This window comes from Oryctolagus cuniculus, chromosome 18 (genome assembly GCF_964237555.1).
Source record: "Oryctolagus cuniculus chromosome 18, mOryCun1.1, whole genome shotgun sequence".
Classification (NCBI taxonomy): Eukaryota; Metazoa; Chordata; class Mammalia; order Lagomorpha; family Leporidae; genus Oryctolagus; species Oryctolagus cuniculus.
This window is the reverse complement of record NC_091449.1, coordinates 7,414,457-7,432,741: the sequence shown is the minus strand read 5'-3', so window position 1 is coordinate 7,432,741 and position 18,285 is coordinate 7,414,457. Positions and strand designations below refer to the sequence as shown.

At 68.1% G+C, this 18,285-nt stretch overlaps 3 protein-coding genes across 5 annotated transcripts; 1 reads left to right on the top strand and 2 right to left on the bottom strand.

Annotated features, from left to right (window-relative positions):
• Positions 1 to 21: 21 nt before the first annotated feature.
• GARIN5A (golgi associated RAB2 interactor 5A) lies at positions 22 to 3,565 on the bottom strand. Of its 2 annotated transcripts, XM_051830898.1 has the most exons (5): positions 3,163 to 3,565; positions 2,923 to 3,041; positions 2,507 to 2,637; positions 731 to 1,016; positions 22 to 403 (listed from the first exon to the last, which is right to left on the bottom strand). In XM_051830898.1, the coding sequence occupies exons 1-5, from the start codon at positions 3,563 to 3,565 to the stop codon at positions 347 to 349; spliced, it is 996 nt and encodes a 331-aa protein (XP_051686858.1). In that variant the 3' UTR covers positions 22 to 346. The 2 variants fall into 2 exon arrangements, with proteins under 2 accessions (XP_051686858.1, XP_069919103.1); XM_070063002.1 differs by lacking the exon at positions 2,507 to 2,637.
• On the top strand, positions 3,544 to 7,379 carry EMC10 (ER membrane protein complex subunit 10). Of its 2 annotated transcripts, XM_051830900.2 has the most exons (8): positions 3,544 to 3,677; positions 4,251 to 4,323; positions 4,637 to 4,746; positions 5,304 to 5,408; positions 5,522 to 5,703; positions 5,784 to 5,877; positions 6,546 to 6,632; positions 6,750 to 7,379. In XM_051830900.2, exons 1-7 carry the CDS (start codon positions 3,564 to 3,566, stop codon positions 6,630 to 6,632), a joined length of 765 nt encoding a protein of 254 aa, XP_051686860.1. In that variant the 5' UTR covers positions 3,544 to 3,563; the 3' UTR covers positions 6,750 to 7,379. The 2 variants fall into 2 exon arrangements, with proteins under 2 accessions (XP_051686860.1, XP_051686859.1); XM_051830899.2 differs by lacking the exon at positions 6,546 to 6,632.
• LOC127486726 (translation initiation factor IF-2) lies at positions 7,352 to 18,103 on the bottom strand. Its single transcript, XM_070063491.1, has 6 exons — positions 17,843 to 18,103; positions 16,882 to 17,545; positions 8,193 to 8,269; positions 8,040 to 8,106; positions 7,829 to 7,947; positions 7,352 to 7,529 (listed from the first exon to the last, which is right to left on the bottom strand). The coding sequence occupies exons 1-5, from the start codon at positions 18,101 to 18,103 to the stop codon at positions 7,844 to 7,846; spliced, it is 1,173 nt and encodes a 390-aa protein (XP_069919592.1). The 3' UTR covers positions 7,352 to 7,529; positions 7,829 to 7,843.
• Positions 18,104 to 18,285: the final 182 nt, after the last annotated feature.

Sequence of the window (18,285 nt, the reverse complement as noted above, 5' to 3'; positions counted from 1 at the left end):
AAACAGGCCCCGAGAGGCCTCCACTGCGAAACAGCTATTTTAGTGAGGCGGCCGCGGGGTGGTGAGGGTGAACCCCGGGCCATGTGGGGACAGCCCTGCCAGCCTCACCACCAAGAGGGAGTGAGGACACAAGCTGGCGTAATGGCAGCACCGGTGAGTCAGGAGCGGAGGCCAGCCTGGGCAGGCTGTGTCCAGAGGCAGCTCCGGGTCTCCGTGGTGGTGCGGGCTGCCGGACGGCCCGAGACCACACCGCTGGTGACGGCGCGTTGAGTCCCAGGGCGGACGGCGGCTGGCGAACGCCTGCCCCGCGTCTGGCCCTCGCGGCAGGGGCCTGGTGCGGGCGGAATCAGAGTCCCCAGAGTTCCGAGGTCAGCGGGTTCAGTCTGGCTTCCCTGTCTTGAAGCTGCAGAGAGGGAGGGAGGGAGGGAGGGAAGGAGGGAGAGAGGGGAACAGGGGGAGGGAGAGAGAGGGAGAGAGCCCGTTTGTCTCAGAAGGCTTGCCCCGCGGTGGGGGCGGGGTCCTGTCTTCTGCTCAGTCCCAGCCCCAGCCAGACGGTCAGGCGGCCAGGCCCCGCCCCTCACCTCCACCAGGCTCCGCCCCGCCCCAGCCAGGCCCGCTCCCCTAGCAGGCCCCGCCCCCGCCCCTCCGTAAGACCCCGCCCCACTCTCCGCTCAGGCCCCGCCCCCCAGCCAGGCCCGCTCCCCTGGCAGGCCCCGCCCCCGCCCCGCACCTCGTCGCAGGCCGCGCAGCCCCCGTCCTCGTCCTCCTCCTCGTCCTCGTCCTCGCTGTCGTCGGCGCCCAGCGCCCAGCTGCCCTGCGTGAACGGCACGGCTCCGTGCGCCGCGTGGAAGCGCAGGCGGTAGAGCAGCCGCACCCAGCGGCCGAACTCCCGCTCGCGGGCCTCGGGCCGCGCGCGCAGCTGCAGGTAGAAGGCGCGGCCGGTGCAGAACTTGACCTTGAGCTGGCAGCGGCGCTCGTCGTGCACGAAGAGCTGGACGAACTGCAGGGGGAACAGCCTGGGCGGGGGAGGGGCGACCTCAGGCTCGGCCCCGCCCCCGGACGCCCCGCTCCCGCCCGGCCTTCGCCGCCTCCCGTTGTGGTCGTCGCAAAAAAAAAAAAAACTTAGAATTTTCCGTGTGCTGGTTCAACAGCTGCCACGCCTCCGGCCCCCCCACCGTGGGCGCAGCGCTGCACGTGGCCAGCAGAGGGTGCCGTTTAGCACCTGTGCCGCCCCCGCCCACCCCCATCCTGGACCGCTGGGCTCTGCACACCTCCAGCTACGCCCGCCCTCCAAAGCGCTGTTTCTGCGGCTGCCTCCTGTCGCCGCGTGTGCGTCTCGCCAGGCATCCTCCAGGGAGCCCTGGCCTGGCCTAGGACAGCCACACCTGCACCTGCACCCTCCCCTCGGCCCCTCCCTGCCGTGCGCGACTCCATCTCACCCTAGCTGACAAGCCTGCCTTCCCAGGAGGCTCGGGGCCCCACAGTGCAGGGACTTCCCGGTTCTGTCCAGTGCTGTGTCCCTGGTGCCCGGAGCACGCGGGTAGATAAAGGGCTCGGGCCTGCAGCCCGGGGAGGAGACGGTCCACGGAGGGGAGCCAGGTCCCAGGACTGGGATTTGAACCCACGTCGCACGCTGTCGGCGGCAGGGACAGGCAGCCACTTCCCCTGGGTGGCCGGCACCATGCTGGAGGCACCCATCTCCCAGACACCGCTCGCCGGTGCACAGCCTCAGGCACACTGGCGCCCCCTGCCACACTGGCCACAACTCCAAGACAGCAGACAGAGCTCTGGGGCCCCGGCCGGCGGGCGCCTTCCCCTGCCCCTCCCCGACACGGCCACGGGTGTGCCCCTGCGGTCGCATCGGCTCCCTCTGTCCCCTAGTGGCCCTGGGAGGTGGGCTCTCCTCTTGTGCCCATGCTCCAGGCGAGAGGACTTTCTGGCCAGGAAGGGAGCTGGCCAGAACCCGGGCCCCAGGAGACTCCCCCCCCTCCAAGGACAGGCCCCGCCCACGTTGTAACGGCGAACGCTGACACAGCTGGGCAGCCCAGGAGGCACAGTTTGTGTAACCGTGCGGGGCCACAGACTCCAGCCTGCAGGGCGCCTACCGCCCACCGCGAGCCCGCTGGGCCTGCCCACTGCTGCCCCAACAGCTCAGGGCTTCAGGGAGGTCGGTCACACGGAAGCCAGGGGCTGGTGTGCGGGCGCGTGGTGGGGTGGGGCGGTCCCAGACCCCGGCGCCGCCGCAGTGGCAGCTGGCGAGGTTGACCGGCGGGACAGATCCTCTTGGACGGAACAAGGACCCAGCGCAGCCTGGGCTGGGCAGGCCGGGAGCAGCACCCAGGGCTTCCGGCGAGAAAACTGGGTTCGGGATTGCAGGCGGCGTGTGTGTGTGTGTGTGTGTGTGTGTGTGTGTGACGGTCCTGCCCTGTGGATCCACTGTCCCTGCTCTCCCGGCGGACGGCGGCCACCCAAGCGCCCGGAGCGGCCAGCGGGGGCGGGCGGTCACCCGAGGAGCTGCAGCTGTCCGTCATCCTTGGCAGGGCCCGCCAGCAGCAGCAGGTCCGGCAGCTCCAGGGCTGGGCTGGAGGCTGCCACCCCCATGGTCACCTTGTTGGCGACTTCTCCCGACCGGGTCACCTGGGGCCAGAGGGCAGAAGTCAGAGGCGGCAGGGGGTGGGGACAGAGCGCAGCAATCTTGGTGGAGTGGAAGGTCACGACCCGGGGAGTTAGAAATCCGCCTGGAGGTCACTCATCTCCACTAAAGGTCAAGCACCCCGTGGGCGCCAAGTCCGGGGCTCAGAAGCCAAAGGGCTGGAGGCTGGGCGGGGTCAGAGGTCCCACAGGGGCGCTGGTGGTCAGGAGCAGGGAGGACAGGGGCCGCCCCCAAGTCAGGAGGTGGCCAGGCGCTCCGGGGCTCCACACCTGCACGAAGTTGCTCTCAAAGATGGGGAAGTCGCGCAGCTGCTCGAACTCACCGCTCAGGAGGTGGCGCTGCAGCCGCCCGGGACGGCCCGAGGGGAAGGCTGGCTCCAGGGGGCGGCCTGGAGGGGCGGAGGTCGGGGGTCTATGCCAGGGGGCTGCGGCCACGGGCGTCGGCTGTCTGCGCAGGGCCGGCCCCATCCCTCGCCTAGGCCTGGCTCCAGCCCCTCCTGGCCACCGCACCTGCTCCACCGGGGCCCGGCTCAGGCTCGCGCCCCTGCTTCATCGCAACGCCCCCCACCCCCGGCGGGGGCAGAAGGAGGAGACGGGGGGAGGAGGCGAGAGCCGAGAGCCAGGGCCGCGAGCACTGTGAAGTCACCGCGGGCGAGGCTGGGCTCGATGACGTCACAGAGGCAGCCCGCGTTGTGACGTCACCGGAGGGACACGCCCCCGGGCGGAGGGGCTGGGCTCCCCGCGGACGTCGGGACCCGGTGCAGGCGGACCCCAGTGCGCAAGCGTAGAGGCCGGCGCAGGCGCACTGGCGCGGCCCGTTCCTCCCGGCGTGCCCCTGGCGCCCGGCCGCGGACCGTTCCTCCCGGCGTGCTCCGCGGCGCCCGGCCCCGGGTTGGTGGGAACGGGTGGACATGGCGGCGGCCGGCGCGGGGGCCACACGGCTGCTCCTGCTCTTGCTGTTGGCGGCAGCAGCGCCCAGCCGGGCCCGGGGCAGCAGCTGCCGGGCCGGGACCGTCGCGCGGGGGGTGAGTGCGCGTTAACTGCAGCGGGCGCGGCCGCCGGCCTTCCAGAGCCCGGGTCTTGCGGCGGGCGAAGGCGCAGGGCGGAGAGGGAGGAGCCGAGGGCAGCGCGGGGGGCGCGGCCGCCGTCGCGGGGCCTCCGCAGGGCTGGGTGCCGGGCGGGCGGGAGCGGCGAGGTCGGCAGGCTCGACTCATGAATATGCACGAGAGGCGGGGCGAGCGTCCGAGGCTGCCGGCGTGAATATGCATGGAGGGCGTGGCTCCGGGAGATCGTGGCGAATCAGACGGCGGGACGGCTGGAGTGACAGGGCGGGGGTGGGGCGTCTGAGAGTGACGTAGGGGCGCGCAGGTGGAGAGGGCGGAGGCAGACCGGGCCGCGGGGCTGCGGGCTGGGGGTGTGCTCGGGCTGGGGGTGTGCTCGGGATCAGGACGCGGGGAGGACTTCCCCTGTCGGCGGGGTCTGCGGGGATGGGCTGGGGGCGGGTTGGAGTACGACGAAGCCCCTCCCTCGGCCTGCCAGTCCCCGCCCCGCGGGGGGCGCGCCTGGCGCTCACCGGGCCCCTCGCGCTGTCCCTGCAGGCCGGGGTGGAAGGCCGGGAGGCCGAGGGCTGTGGCGCGGTGGGGCTGGTTCTGGAGCACTCCTTCGAGATCGGTAAGGCCGGGGGTGACCCCGCCCGGGAGCTTCCCCAGTCGCCGGCGGCGGCTCGGCCCCTGGGCCCCGGCTTTCCCTGCCCCCATACCTGGCCAAGGGGTCCCCGCCGCCCCCTGACCACGTGCCCCGCAACAGTAGTTTGGGCTCAGGTCGCACGGGCTCACACACCCTGCCACCGTTGAATGAAAAAGGAGGCGTTAGTTAGGGCACAGTGCCACGCAGGTCAAGCGCATGGCGGAGCTGGGGCTGGGGCCCCTGTGGCAGCCCCCGGCCTCCGCCCCGTGGCGTGGCCGCTGAGCCCGGCTCCCCGCAGATGACCACACGCACTTCCGGAAGCGCGGCTCTCTGCTCTGGAACCAGCAGGATGGCAGCCTGTCCCTGTCGCAGCGGCAGCTCAGCGAGGAGGAGCGGGGCCGCCTCCGGGTGAGTGGGGCCAGGGCCTCTGCTTCGCCCTCGCTTCCCGGGGGAGGTCACGCCCCGTGGAGACCGGGTTGCTTGTGCGGAGCGAGCGCTCCAGTCTGGGTTGGACAAGAGGCCCGTTCTGTGGCTCCCTCCCAGACCTGCAGGGACCTGCCCCCCCAGCCGGGCTCCGCCCAGGACACCGTGGGGGTCCAGACAGCCGGCCCTGGGAGGGGCAGGGGGAGCAGCGACCTCTGGGGACAGCCCCTACAGCGCAGCCCGTGGCCACGGCTGCCCTCCCCGTGGGAGCCTCCCTGCCTGGTGCCCGTGTGGCCCTGTGCCCAGCCAGCCCCCATTCCCCAGAGAGAATTTATCGCTGGTGTCCCTGGGGGGACCGGGCACGGGCAGGCACCGGGGAGGGCGTCCCTGGGGCCCTCCTCTGGCGGCCGCTTCTCCCCTGCCCCAGGGGAGTTCTGGGCTGTGGCCAGGCCAGCGGGAACAGCGCCGGTGGGGGGCTGGCAGCAGGGCCGGGGAGCGCCCGCCCCTCCCGCACTCCCGCACTCACCCCGCCCTCCCCGCAGGACGTGGCAGCCCTGAATGGCCTGTACCGTGTGCGGGTCCCGCGAAGGCCTGGAGCCCCTGACGGCCCCGAAGCCGGCGGCTACGTCTCCTCCTTTGTCCCTGCGGTGCGTCTCGCTCCTGCCCCCACCCCAGGCTGCGTGGGGTTCGCGTCCTGTGACTCGTGGCGGGGCTCTGGGGGTGCTGGGCAGCAGCCCCTGACCCCGCCCCCACCCCTCAGTGCTCCTTGGTGGAGTCGCATCTCTCCGACCAGCTGACCCTGCATGTGGACGTGGCCGGCAACGTGGTGGGGGTGTCGGTGGTCACGCACCCCGGGGGCTGCCGGGGCCACGAGGTGGAGGACGTGGACCTGGAGCTATTCAACACCACGGTGCAGCTGCAGCCGCCCGTCACAGCGCCGGGGTGAGCAGGCTGCAGAGGGGCGGGGGCTGCCTGGGGCCCGCCGCGGCTCCTCACCCCTGCCCTCCCTCCCGCGCCCCCAGCCCGGAGACGGCCGCCTTCATCGAGCGCCTGGAGATGGAGCAGGCGCAGAAGGCGCGGAACCCCCAGGAGCAGAAGTCCTTCCTGGCCAGATACGTGAGTGCTGCGTCAGGCCCAGGGCCCCGCCCACCACCTGCCCAGGGCCCCTCCCACTGCCCGCCCAGGGCTCCTCCCCACCACCTGCCCAGCACCGGCCCAGGGCTCCTCCCTACCACCTGCCCAGGGCCCCTCCCCACCGCCCGCCCAGGGCCCCGCCCAGGGCTCCTCCCCACTGCCCGCCCAGGCTCCCCTTCCCCACGCCGGGCCCAGAGACCCCTCCCACTGCCCGCCCAGGGCTCCTCCCCACCACCTTCCCAGGGCCCCTCCCACCACCGGCCCAGGGCCCCTCCCTACCACCGGCCCAGAGCCCCTCCCACTGCCCGCCCAGGGCCCCTCCCCACCACCGGCCCAGGGCCCCACGCCGGGCCCAGAGACCCCTTCCACTGCCCGCCCAGGCTCCCCCTCCCCACTGCCAGCCCAGAGGCCCCATCCCCCAGGCCCCCGTGTGCCCTGGCCCCTTGAAGCCCCTGCTAAGCCCAGACTGGGGCCCCACCAGAGCTGGGCTGGAGCCCGAGAGAAGGGGAGGGGACCTGGGGGAGGTGTCCTCTGCCAGGCGGGGCGGGGGCGGGCCCAGAGGCGGTTCCCCCAGCCCCCTCCCCGGGTCAGGCCCCGGGCCGCCCCTCCGCCTGCCCAGGGCCCCGCTGACGAGTCCCCTCCCTCCTCAGTGGCACCTCATCCTGGGGGGGGCCGTGTTGCTCACAGCCCTGCGTCCGGCCGCCCCGGGGCCTGCGCCGCCGCCGCCGGACGCCTGAGTGAGGACCCCGCCCCGCCCCGCCCCGCCCGTAGTGCCGTAGGGGACCCCGCCCCACCCCGTCCCCCTTGCTGCGGCCGGCCGGCCCTCACTGGCCTCCTCTCTCTGCCTCTCTCAGTGGATGTACATCCTGCCCGTGGTCCTGTTCCTCATGATGTCCGGAGCGCCCGACGCCGGGGGCCAGGGTGGGGGCGCGGCCGCAGGCGGGGGCGGGGGCAGCGGCCGCTGAGCCTGCGCGCCTCTGCCCCCCGGAGCGCCCTGTAAACGCCCGACTTCAGCGTCTCCCGTGGTCCCGGGAGGACCTGCGGCCTCGGCCCTGGCGCCGCCGCCCACCCTGGGCCCCTGCACTGCTTTGGGCCAGCGAGTGGCTGACGGGGGCGGGGGTCCCCCCTGCCTGGGCGCGCCCCGCCTCCGTGCCTTCCTCCCCGCGTTGTCCCCCGGCTCCTGTCCCCGCCCACCCCGCAGCACTGGATGGGGCGCCCCGCCCCACAGCACCTCAGCACTGGCCTGGGCGGGCCAAGAGGAGATCTGGAGCCTCGTGGAAGTCCTGGACGCCCGCCCCCGCCCAGGTCCGCCCGGTGCGAGGCTGGGAGAGCCGCGGCCGGGACCGCACTGAAGAAGTGGCCGCGCTATGGCACTGAGCCCTGTCCCCGGGCGCCCCCACTCCCGCAGACGCCGCCCGCGGGCTCTGCCTGACGGTGGTCGATCAGCAGCAAGTTCTTTAAAAACAAAGTTTTTTAAAATTTTATTTGAAAGAGTGACAGGTGAGGTCTTCCATCCGCTGCTGCGCTCCCAAATGGCCCTACAGCCCGGGCCGGGGTCCAGAACTCCAGCCGCGTCTCCCACTGGATGGCAGGGGCCAAGTTCTTGGGCCGTCTTCCGCTGTCTCCCAGGGGAGCTGGATCGGGAGTGGAGGGGCCAGGACTGGAACCAGGAGCTGCCGTGGGGCGCCCTCGCCCCGGCAAGGCCGGGGGGGGTGTGTGTGCAGGCTCCCCTGGGTTGGGAAGAGCCTGTGTCCCAGCGCGTGGCCTCGTGCACCAGGCAGGCACCAGTGTGACTCTAGGCGCGTGCCCCCCTCCCTGTGGACTTAACCCCGCCTTCCTCTGCCCCCCCCCCAGGGTCCATCCATTAAAAGACCTGCAGATATGTGAAGCTGGCTGAGCCCGCAGCCTGCTGGGTGTGGGTGTGTGCACTGACCAGGAGTGAAAACGCTCATCTCCGGAGCTTGCAAGTCCTTTCCGCCCCCCAGGCCCTCCGGCGCGGGCCGCTGGTTGGCGCTGCCCCGGGTCCCCTACAGCTGGGCTGCAGTTCCGCCCCTGGCCAGCAGGTGTCAGTTCAGGGGCCCGCGGGTGTGGACGGAGACCCACACCCACCCCAAGCCCAACCCGGGCCCTGTGGGTCGCGTTACCGGGAAAAACCCGTGCCCTGGCCGCCGCTGCTCTCCGGAGACGCGTTCGCCGGGTGGAAGTCGGCTCCTGCGGACGAGAAGACGGCGAAGGGTTGGGGACAGGGAGCAGCCCCCGGGCCCGGGGCCCACCCAGTCCTGGCCCCCAATACCTGCTGAGCGTTGCAGGCGTGGGGCCTGCCTCCGGGCCTGCTGCGCGTTCCCGCCTTCCTGGTCCTGAGGTCGGCCTGATTCTTCCAGGCAGTGCGGGGTGTTCGGGACAGGCAGACGGGAGAGAGAGGAGACGGTGTTAGCAGTTCCTGGCGCGCCTGCCCCAGCCTTCTCAGAACCGGGACCCCGCGGGCCGCGGGGCGGGGGCGGAGGGAGTGGGCGGCGGGAGGACCTGGGGCCCAGTGTGACCCCGCAGAGTGGGGAGGAGGCCGGAGCCAGAGCGGAGACCGCCGCAGGGAGGTGGCATCGAGGAGAATGAGGCCTGGGGGGGACAGCGGGGAAGAGCCGAGAAGCAGTGGGGGGAGGCAGGGAGACAGGTGTGGCCCCGCCCTCCCCTGCAGCCTTCTCGTGAGGCGGGAGGGGCTGGCGGCCAGCGGGAAGGAGAGTCCAGTCCCGGGCGGCCTGGCGCGGGCAGGGACGCCCGGGTCCTGGGGGGGTCACGGCGTGGCCGGCTCACCTGAGCCGCCCGCAGGCTGGGACCAGCCTGCAACCAGGGGGCGGGCGGGCCTGGGGAGGGTCGAGGAGGGCGGGGGGAAAGGCACTGTAGTGGGGGGGGATTCTGCAGGAAACAAAGTTCTAGAAAAGGTGGGGCTGCTGGTCCCAGCTTTGACCTTGGAGGAACTCCCGGTACTCAGCGTACAAACCAAGCAGGCGGGGCCTCTGATGGGGGCAGCCGGCGGCCAGGTGGGGGGTGCCAGTGAGGTCAGAGGAAAGGGGGGGAGGAGGAGGGAGGAAGGCAGAGGGCAGGGTCCAGAAGAACTGGGAGGGAGTGAAGGGGTCCCAGGGTCCTCATCTCCCCCGGCCTGGGGAGTGGGTACCCTCCCACCCCCAGCACCTGCACGGGGCGGCGACAGAGGCAGGGGAGGGGCCCTCTGCTTTCTCCTGTGACCTCATCCAGCCCCCACCCTGCACAGAGCCCCAGGGGAGGAGGGTCCTGAGCCCCCCTGTCTAGGAAACTTGGGGCCCCCCCGGGGGGCGGACCACCAGGTACACAGTAGGCGCCCAGTCCAGAGCAGAGAGCCATGAGGGAAGGGGAAGTATTGCATAGAGAGAGCCTTGCATACAGTTAGTGCTCAATAAATGCCCACTCCTTCAGCAGCAGATGGAAAGAGAAGAAAGCAGCAGCGGGGCCACAGGTGGAGCCCGCCAGGCACACAGTAGGTGCTCGTGAAGCCGAGGCCTCCCTGGGAGGATGAGGAGGGGAGAAAGGTCCCACCGAGGCGTTGGGAGGGACACATGTGAGGGATGTAAGGTGGCCAGCACACAGCAGGTGCTTAATAAGTGTCCCTTTCCCTCTGGCCATGAGCACAGAGGACGGACAGAATCTGTGAGGCCAGCGGTGCCCGGGGGAGTCGCACCCAGCAGGCACCCAATGGGTACCCATTTCCTTCCCGGGAGAGAGGGCTAGGTGAGCCGTGGGCACACAGGAGGTACTCCATATATGCACGGTGTCTTCCTTGGCAGGGTTGTGGCAGGGCCAAGGGGAGGCTGCGCTGCATGCAGGAAGCGCTCAATGAATGCATGACTCATCCCCAGAGGGGGGCCTGGGGTCAGAGGGAGGAGAGGCTGGCAGAGCAGAGGCGGGGAAGGGGCAGGAGGGGACGCGAGGGCTGCCCCTGGCCGGCATCCAGCAGAGATGCCTTAACTGCTATTTCTTTCCCAAGAAGGAGGAGTCAGAGCTGAGGGGGCAGCAGAAGCGGGGGAAGGCGCGGTCCAGCACAGGGCAGCCCCCGGTCAGGGGCTGCAGGAGGGCAGAAGGGCGGACAGCGTGCCCGGTTCCGCGGCAGACCAGAAGTGCTCAACCAGTGCGTCCCTTGCCTGGGGGAGAGCAGAGGAGCCAGAAAGACAAGGAGAAGGCTAGGAGAGGAGAGGGCATGGCATACAGCAAGTGCTCAAAAGGGTCTGCGCTTCTCCGGAGCCAGAGGGAAGCAGGAGAGAGCAAGGACGGGCGGAGCTGAGAGCCTGCACGCAGTGGGGCTGCTTCCTTCCCAGAAAATCAGAAGAGGAAGGAATCGGCGTGGAAGACTCGGAGGCAGCAGGCTGAAGTCGCCTGTCAAACATTAGGTGCTTAATAACTGCCCGGTTTCCTCCAGGAAAGGGGCTGGGAGCACAGGAAAAACAAACCAGAGGACAGAATGGGCAGGGGGCGCGGGGTGCAGGAGAGGTATGAAGGCCTTTCAGGTGCATACAGCAGGCGCTCTGTAAATGCCCACCCTTCCCCAGACACAGCAGAAAGCAGGGGCTGAAAGGGAGCCCTGAGGAAGGGTGCCCCTCCCCCACGGCCAGCCCTGAGGCTCCCCCAACTGCCTGGCTCTCGGCGGGACAAGGGACCCTTGTTTTGGGAAGGGAGACCGCCCAGGGTCAGCCCTGTGGGCGGGTGCTGGGTGCCTGGCTTCTCTCTCTGGGTTCTGGGTCCCTGTCTCTGAGGTCACCCCTCCCACCTCCCTGTACCTGTGTCTGGCCTGTCTCCCCTGAGTCCCCCCAGTCCCCTGCACTTGCCCTGTCTGGCTCTCCCTCCGCACCCATGCCCTTCACTCTCCCCAGTGCCATCTCCCTGGCAGGAGGCGACCCCTCCCACCTCCCCCATAGTCCCCCTCCCCCCAAGCAGAGCTGGGGGAGTTCAGAGACAGGACAGTGAGAAGGGAAAAGGAGGCAACAGGGGCCAGAGAGTGAGGACCAGAAATGGCTTTATTACAGGGACAGCGGGCTCCGCCCAGGGAGCAGAGGCAGGCAGGCACCAGACAGAGATGCAAGTCAGGGAGCAGGGGGACAGGAGGAGGCGGGGAGGGGGGAGGGAGAGAGACACACAGAGAGAAAGGAAGATGGAGGGGGACTGGACAGAGCAGAGGAGGGAGAGGCAGAGGACAGACAGGAGGGAGAGGAGAGGAAAGAGAACAAGGAGAGGAGGGAAAGAGAGGAGGGGACAGAGAACGGGGCAGGGCAGAGAGGGAGAGGAGGAAACAGAGGAAGAGGAGGGGACAGAGAGAGGGAGGGGGGCAGAGAGGAAGGAGAGAAGGGACAGAGAGAGGAGAGGAGGAGACACAGAGGGAGAGGAAGGGACAGAGAGGGGGAGAGGAGGGTACAGACAGAGGGAGAGCAAGGGACAGAGAGGAGGGACAGAGAGGAGGGAGAGGAGGGGACAGAGAGGGGAGAGAGGGGACAGAAAGAGGGAGGGAGGGGGCAGAGGGAGGGAGAGGAGGAAACAGAGGAGAGGAGTGGACAGGGAGAAGGGACAGAGAGAGGGAGGGGGAACAGAGAAGGGAGAGGAGGGGACAGACAGAGGGAGGGGGGACAGAGAGAGGGAGAGAAGGGACAGAGAGAGGGAGGGGGGACAGAGAAGGGAGAGGAGGGGACAGACAGAGGGAGGGGGGACAGAGAGAGGGGAGAGAAGGGACAGAGAGAGGGAGAGGAAGGGACAGACAGGAGGGAGATGAGGGGACAGAAAGAGGGGAGAGGAGGAGACACAGAGGGAGAGGAAGGGACAGAGAGGGGGAGAGGAGGGGACAGAGAGGGGGGACAGAGAGGAGGGAGAGGAGGGGAGAGAGTGAGGGGAAAGGAGGGAGAGGAGGTGACAGAAAGGAGGGACAGAGAGGAGGGGACAGAAAGAGGGAAGGAGGGGACAGAGAGGAGGACAGAGGGGGGACAGAGAGAGGGAGAGGAGGGACAGAGAGAGGGAGAGGAAGGACATAGAGGAGGGGACAGAGAGGAGGAATAGAGAGAGGGAAAGGGGGGACAGAAAGGAAGGGGGGACAGAGAGAGAGTGGGGACAGAGAGGGAGAGAGGAGGGGACAGAAAGAGGGAGGGGGGACAGAGAGAGGGAGAGAAGGGACAGAGAGAGGGAGAGGAAGGGACAGACAGGAGGAGATGAGGGGACAGAAAGAGGGGAGAGAGGAGAAACAGAGGAGAGAGGAAGGACAGAGAGGGGGAGAGGAGGGGACAGAGAGGGGGGACAGAGAGGAGGGGAGAGAGAGGGGAGAGTGAGGGGAAAGGGGGAGAGAGGTGACAGAAGGAGGGACAGAGAGGAGGGGACAGAAAGAGGGAAGGAGGGGACAGAGAGGAGAACAGAGGGGGGACAGAGAGAGGGAGGGGGGACAGAGAGAGGGAGAGGAAGGACATAGAGGAAGGGACAGAGAGGAGGAATAGAGAGAGGGAAAGGGGGGACAGAAGGAAGGGGGGACAGAGAGAGAGTGGGGACAGAGAGAGGGAGAGAAAGGACAGAGAGGGAGAGAGAGGGGACAGAAAGAGGGGAGGGAGGGACAGAGAGGGGGAGAGGAGGGAGATGAGGGGAAGAGGAGGGGAGGGGGGAAAGAAAGAGGGGAGAGGAGGGACAGACAGAGGAAGAGGATGGACAGAGAGGAGGGACAGAGAGGGGAGGGGGAATGAGAAGGGAGAGGAGGGGACAGAGAGGGAGAGGAGGGGACAGAGAGGGAGAGGGACGGACAGAGAGGAGAGGAAAGAGAGGGGAGGCAGGGACTGAGAGCAGGGAGAGGGGACAGAGAGGGAAGGGAGGGGACAGAAGAGGCAGAGGAGAGACAAAGAGGGAGAGGAGGGACAGAGAGAGGGGGAGGAGGGACAGAGAGAGGGAGGGGAAAGAGGAGGGGAGAGGAGGGGACAGAGAGGGGGAGAGGAGGGACAGAGAGGGAGAGGAAAGAGGGAGTGGGAAGAGAGGAAGAGGAGGAAAGAAAGAGGGGAGAGTTGGGAAAGAGAGGGGAGAGGAGGGGACAGAGAGGAGGGAGAGGGGGACAGAGAGGAGGTCAGGGGGGCCAGAGAGAGGGAGAGGGGACAGAAGGAGGGAGAGACTGAGAGCTGGAGAGGAGGGACAGAGAGAGGGGAGAGGAGGGACAGAGAGGAGGGGGACAGAGAGGGAGAGGAGGGGACAGCGAGGGGAGAGGAGGGAGAGGAGGTGACAGGAGTGGACTAGAGGAAGGGACAGAGAGATGGAGAGGGGGGGACAGAGAGAGAGGGGGCCAGAGAGAGAGGGCGAGAAGGGGCCAGAGAAGGGGAGAGGAGGGGACAGAGAAAGGGAGAGGAGGGACAGAGAGGAGGGGAGAGAGAGGGAGAGGAGGGGACAGAGAGAGGGAGAGGAGAGGAAAGAGAGAGGGAAAGGGGAGGGACAGAGAGGATGGGACAGAGAGGGAGAGGGTGGACAGAGAGGAGGGAGAGGAGGGAACAGTGAGAGGGGAGAGAGAGAGGGAGAGGAGGGAGAGGAGGGACAGAGAGAGAGAGAGGAGGGAGATGAGGGTACAGAGAGAGGGAGAGGAGGGGACAGAAAGAGAAGAGAGGGAGGGGGGACAGAGAGGAGGGAGAGGAGGGGACAGAAAGAGAAGAGAGGAGGGGACAGGAAAGGGAGAGGAGAAACAGAGAGGAGGGAGAGCAGGGGATAGAGAGAGGGAGAGGAGGGACAGAAAGAGGGGAGAGGAGGGGACAGAGAAGGGAGAAGATGGGACAGAGAGAGGGAGGGGACAGAGAGAGGGAGAGGAGGGAGAGGAGGGACAGAGAGGAGGGAGAGGAGGGACCAGAGAGGGGGAGAGGAGGGGATAGAGAGAGGGGAGGGGGACAGAGAGAGTGGAAAGGAGAGGACAGAGGGAGGTAGAGGAGGGGACAGAGAGAGGGGAGAGGAGGGGAGAGAGAGAGGGAGAGGGGGACCGAAAGAGGGGAGAGGAGGGGACAGAGAATGGAGAGGAGGGGACAAGAGAGGGGGAGAGGAGGGAGAGGAGGGGACAGAGAGAGGGAGAGGAGGGGACAGAAAGAGAAGAGAGGAGGGGACAGAGAAGGGAGAGGAGGGACAGAGAGAAGGGAGAGGAGGGGCCAGAGAGGGGGAGAGGAGGGGACAAGAGAGGGGGAGAGGAGGGAGATGAGGGGACAGAGAGAGGGAGAGGAGGGTACAAAGAGGAGGGAGAGGAGAGGACAGAGAGGGGGAGAGCAGTGGACAGAGAGGAGGGGATAGAGAGAGGGAGAGGAGGGACAGAGAGGAGGGGACAGAGAGAGGGAGAGGAGGGACAGAGAGGAAGGGACAGAGAGAGGGAGAGGAGGGACACAGAGAAGGGAGGGGGGTACAGAAAGAGGGGAGAAGAGGGACAGAGAGAGTGAGGGAGGACAGAGAGAGAGAGAGGAGGGGACAGAGAGAGGGAATGGAGGGGACACAAAGAGGGGAGAAGAGGGACAGAGAGGAGGGGAGAGAGAGGGAGAGGAAGGGATAGAGAGGAGGGACAGAGAGGAGTGAGAGGGGTACAGAAAGGAAGGGGGGCAGAGAGATGGAGAGTGGGGACAGAGGGAGAGGAAAGGACAGAGAGAAGGAAGAGGAGGGGATAGAAAGAGGGGAGAGGGGGCGACAGAGAGGGGGAGAGGAAGAACATAGAGGAGGGGACAAAGAGAGGGAGAGGAGGGGACAGAGAGAGGGAGAGGAAAGGACAGAGAGAAGGAAGAGGAGGGGATAGAAAGAGGGGAGAGGGGGCGACAGAGAGGGGGAGAGGAAGGACATAGAGGAGGGGACAAAGAGAGGGAGAGGAGGGGACAGAGAGAGGGAGGGGAAGGGACAGAGAGGAGGGAGAGGAGGGGACAGAGAGGGGGAGAGGAGGGGACAGAAAGAGGGGAGAGGAGGGACAGAGAGAGGGAGAGGAGGGGACAGACAGAGGGAGGGGGACAGAGAGAGGGAGAGAAGGGGCCAGAGAGGGGGAGAGGAGGGGACAGAGAGGGGGAGAGGAGAGGAAAGAGAGAGGGAAAGAGGGGGACAGAGAGGATGGGACAGAGAGGGAGAGGGTGGACAGAGAGGAGGGAGAGGAGGGGACAGAGAGAGGGAGAGGAGGGACAGAGAGAGGGAGAGGCGGGGACAGAAAGAGAGTAGAGGAGGGGACAGAGAGAGGGAGGGCGGAGAGAGGGGGAAGAGCAGTGGACAGAGAGGAGGGGATAGAGAGAGGGCGAGGAGGGCCAGAGAGGAGGGGGGGGAAAGAAAGAGGGGAGAGGAGGGGACAGAGAGAGTGAGGGGGGCCAGAGAGGAGGGAGTGGGGGTACAGAGAGGAGGGGGGACAGAGAGAGAGAGAGAGAGGAGGGGACAGAGAGAGGTAATGGAGGGGACAGAAAGAGGGGAGAGCAGGGACAGAGAGGAGGGGAGAGAGAGGGAGAGGAGGGGCCAGCGAGGGGAGAGGAGGTGACAGAGAGAGGGAGTAGAGGGCACAGAAGAGGGAGAGGAGGGACAGAGACAGGGAGAGGACGGGACAGAGAGGAGGGGACAGAGAGAGGGAGAGAGAAGGAGGGACAGAGAGAGGGAGGGGGGACAGAGAGGAGGGACAGAGAGAGGGAGGGGGGACAGAGAGGAGGGAGAGGAGGGGACAGGAAAGGGAGAGGAGGGACAGAGAGAGGGAGAAGAGAGACAGAGAGGAAGGGAGAGAGAGGGAGAGGAGAGGAAAGAGAGAGGGAAAGGGGAGGGACAGAGAGGATGGGACAGAGAGGGAGAGGGTGGACAGAGAGGAGGGAGAGGAGGGAACAGTGAGAGGGGAGAGAGAGAGGGAGAGGAGGGAGAGGAGGGGACAGAAAGAGAAGAGAGGAGGGAACAGGAAAGGGAGAGGAGGGACAGAGAGAGGGAGAGGGGACAGAGAGAGGGAGAGGGGACAGAGAGATGGAGATGAGGGACAGAGAGGAGGGAGAGGAGGGGACAGAGAGAGGGAGCGGAGGGGACAGAGAGGGGTTAGAGGAGGGGACAGAGAGGGGGAGAGGAGGGAGATGAAGGGACAGAGAGAGGGAGAGGAGGGTACAAAGAGGAGGGAGAGGAGAGGACAGAGAGGGGGAGAGCAGTGGACAGAGAGGAAGGGATAGAGAGAGGGAGAGGGGGGACAGAGAGAGGGAGAGGAGGGGACAGAGAGGGGGAGAGGAAGGGACAGAGAGAGGGAGAGGGGGGACAGAGAGGAGGGAGGGGGGACAGAAAGAGGGCAGAGAAGGGACAGAGTGAGGGGGGACAGAGAGGTGGGAGTGTGGGGAAAGAGAGGAGGGGGGACAGAGAGAGAGAGGAGGGGACATAGAGAGGGGAGAAGAGGGACAGAGAGGAGGGGAGAGAGAGGAGGGACAGAGAGAGGGTGGGGGGACAGAGCGAGTGAGAGGAGGGGACAGAGAGGAGGGAGAGGAAGGGACAGAGAGAGGGAGGGGGGACAGAGAGATGGAGAGGAGGGACAGAGAGAGTGAGAGGAGGGGACAGAGAGGAGGGAGAGGAGGGACAGAGAGGAGGGAGAGGGAGGGGGGACAGAGAGGAGGGCGAGGCAGGGGAGAGGAGGGGACAGCGAGGAGGGTTAGGAGGGACAGAATAGAGGGTCAGCGGGGACTTCGTGGGGAGAGCAGAGGAGGGAGAGAAGGGGACAGAGGAGGGAGCGGGTCAGCGAGGAGGGCACCGACACCCAGGGACCAGTCGCTGTCTTCCCGGTCCGCAGGCTGGGAGGGAGACTTGCAGTGGCGGCTGGGCTGTTGCGGCCCCTCTCACCTGCGCAGGCGGCGGCTGCTCGCGGGGTCCCCGCCAGCTCTTTAAAAGGCGCAGTGCGCCGGCCCCGCCCCCCGCCCCTTATCTGACCAGAGCAGGCGGGAGCTAAATCGGGCCTCAGCTGTCGCTGGCCCAGGACAGCTGACCTCCACCCCCATCCCCTCGCGTCACCTGCCGCATTGCCGCTGGGTCCCGGGCACGGACACGGGACACGCGGCCGGGAGCGGCCTGGTCGGGCGTTCTTGGTGTCCTTGAGCCTCCTAAGAAATACGGGTGCCCCCCCCCCGGGGGGGGGCTGTGCGGGAGCCTGGCTGCCACCTGTGCGCTGTGGGCGGGGCCCGCGCGCAGGGGAGGGGCCGCCTCGCCCCTGCCCGCTGCCCTGCCCGGACCTTATTTGGCCACCGCGGAGGCACCGCCGCTCTGGCCTAGGAATAGAAACCTGGGGAGCAGAGACGGCAGCTGTCAGCACCCGGCACCCGCGGGGACAGGGACAGGGAGCAGGCGGGCGGGGTGGGGGAGGGGACCCAGCACCCAGGGACGCCAGCTCTGGGAGACTCAGAGCCGGGACCCCAAAGGCAGTGGGGGGCAAGGGGAGGGCTCCAGATGTGTGCTTCCGCCTCAGGTCAGGGTGTGGCCCGTGAGGTGCCCCCTCCCGCCTCTCCCTGTGCCTCTGGGTCCCCCCTGCGCACCCCACGTGTAACCCCTCTCCGAGCAGCGGCTCCCAGGCCCACTTTTCCTGCAAGGGACCCCTGGGCAGGGCCAGGCTTCGGGGCGCCTGTGCCCCGACCCCCTCTGCTTTGGTCCGAGAGCCCCCCGGGTGCCCCCAGATCTGCCTCTCCCCCACCCCCCGGGCTCAGGCCCTGCCGGCCTGGCTCCCTGGCCTCTACCCTGGCCACCCAGGGCCCCAGCGCTGGCCTGTGCTGCCCCCCCCCCCCACCTGCTTTGCTTCCTGGCTAAGACCCACCTGCCGTCTCAAACAACCACCCGGGCAAAGGGCCCGGCCACGCGGCTCTGTGCCGGTCCAGCCTGGTCCCCGGGCTGGGAGGCCCTTCCCGCCCGCCGGCCTCTGGGCCACTGTGCAGGACCGGCAGCCCGGCTCGGGCCTTTGCCTGCTCCCTGTTCCCACGGTTACCCTTTGAGAGCCCTTGGCGCCCGGGCCTGGTGTGTGGGCTCCGGTGGACCGCGGGAGCCGCAGACACAGGCCCTGCGGAGGCTCAGGCCGCCCGGAAGCCAGCGAGGGCCCCGCTGCTTCTGCTCCGGGTCTAGCCAGCCTCAGTGTGGTCTCCCCTGCCCCCTGCAGCTGGGGGGCGGCTCTGGTCCCCATGAGGCCACAGCTGCTCAGGGTCATTCCCCTGTAGTTCTGGCCCCCGCCGCCTTGTGCCTGCACCCACATCGCCCAGGAGACCCCCGGCCCCCGCCCCCAGCCTGCCCTCGGCTGCCTCTGGGGACATCCTCACAGGGCCAGGACTGGGGCTCCTAGCCACCTGCCCGAGAGCGCGGGGGGGGGCCCTCTGAGCGCTCCCCACTGAACGTGTGCCCCGCGTGCAGCCTGGGGGCTTCCTGCTGCACCCCCAG

Coding starts and splice junctions, on each gene's coding strand:
- GARIN5A (XM_070063002.1), bottom strand. CDS start 3,565: ATGTCCACCCGTTCCCACCAACCCGGGGCCGGGCGCCGCGGAGCACGC. Junction 3,042..3,162: donor GCCGGGCCCCGGTGGAGCAG/GTGCGGTGGCCA, acceptor CCGCCCCTCCAG/GCCGCCCCCTGGAGCCAGCC. Junction 404..730: donor GCTGCGCGGCCTGCGACGAG/GTGCGGGGCGGG, acceptor CCCTCTCTGCAG/CTTCAAGACAGGGAAGCCAG.
- EMC10 (XM_051830899.2), top strand. CDS start 3,564: ATGGCGGCGGCCGGCGCGGGGGCCACACGGCTGCTCCTGCTCTTGCTG. Junction 5,409..5,521: donor TCTCCTCCTTTGTCCCTGCG/GTGCGTCTCGCT, acceptor CCCACCCCTCAG/TGCTCCTTGGTGGAGTCGCA. Junction 5,878..6,749: donor AGTCCTTCCTGGCCAGATAC/GTGAGTGCTGCG, acceptor TGCCTCTCTCAG/TGGATGTACATCCTGCCCGT.
- LOC127486726 (XM_070063491.1), bottom strand. CDS start 18,103: ATGTGGGTGCAGGCACAAGGCGGCGGGGGCCAGAACTACAGGGGAATG. Junction 17,546..17,842: donor GCGCCAAGGGCTCTCAAAGG/GTAACCGTGGGA, acceptor GGGGTGGGGGAG/AGGCAGATCTGGGGGCACCC. Junction 7,948..8,039: donor CAGGGCACGGGTTTTTCCCG/GTAACGCGACCC, acceptor CCTGCTGGCCAG/GGGCGGAACTGCAGCCCAGC.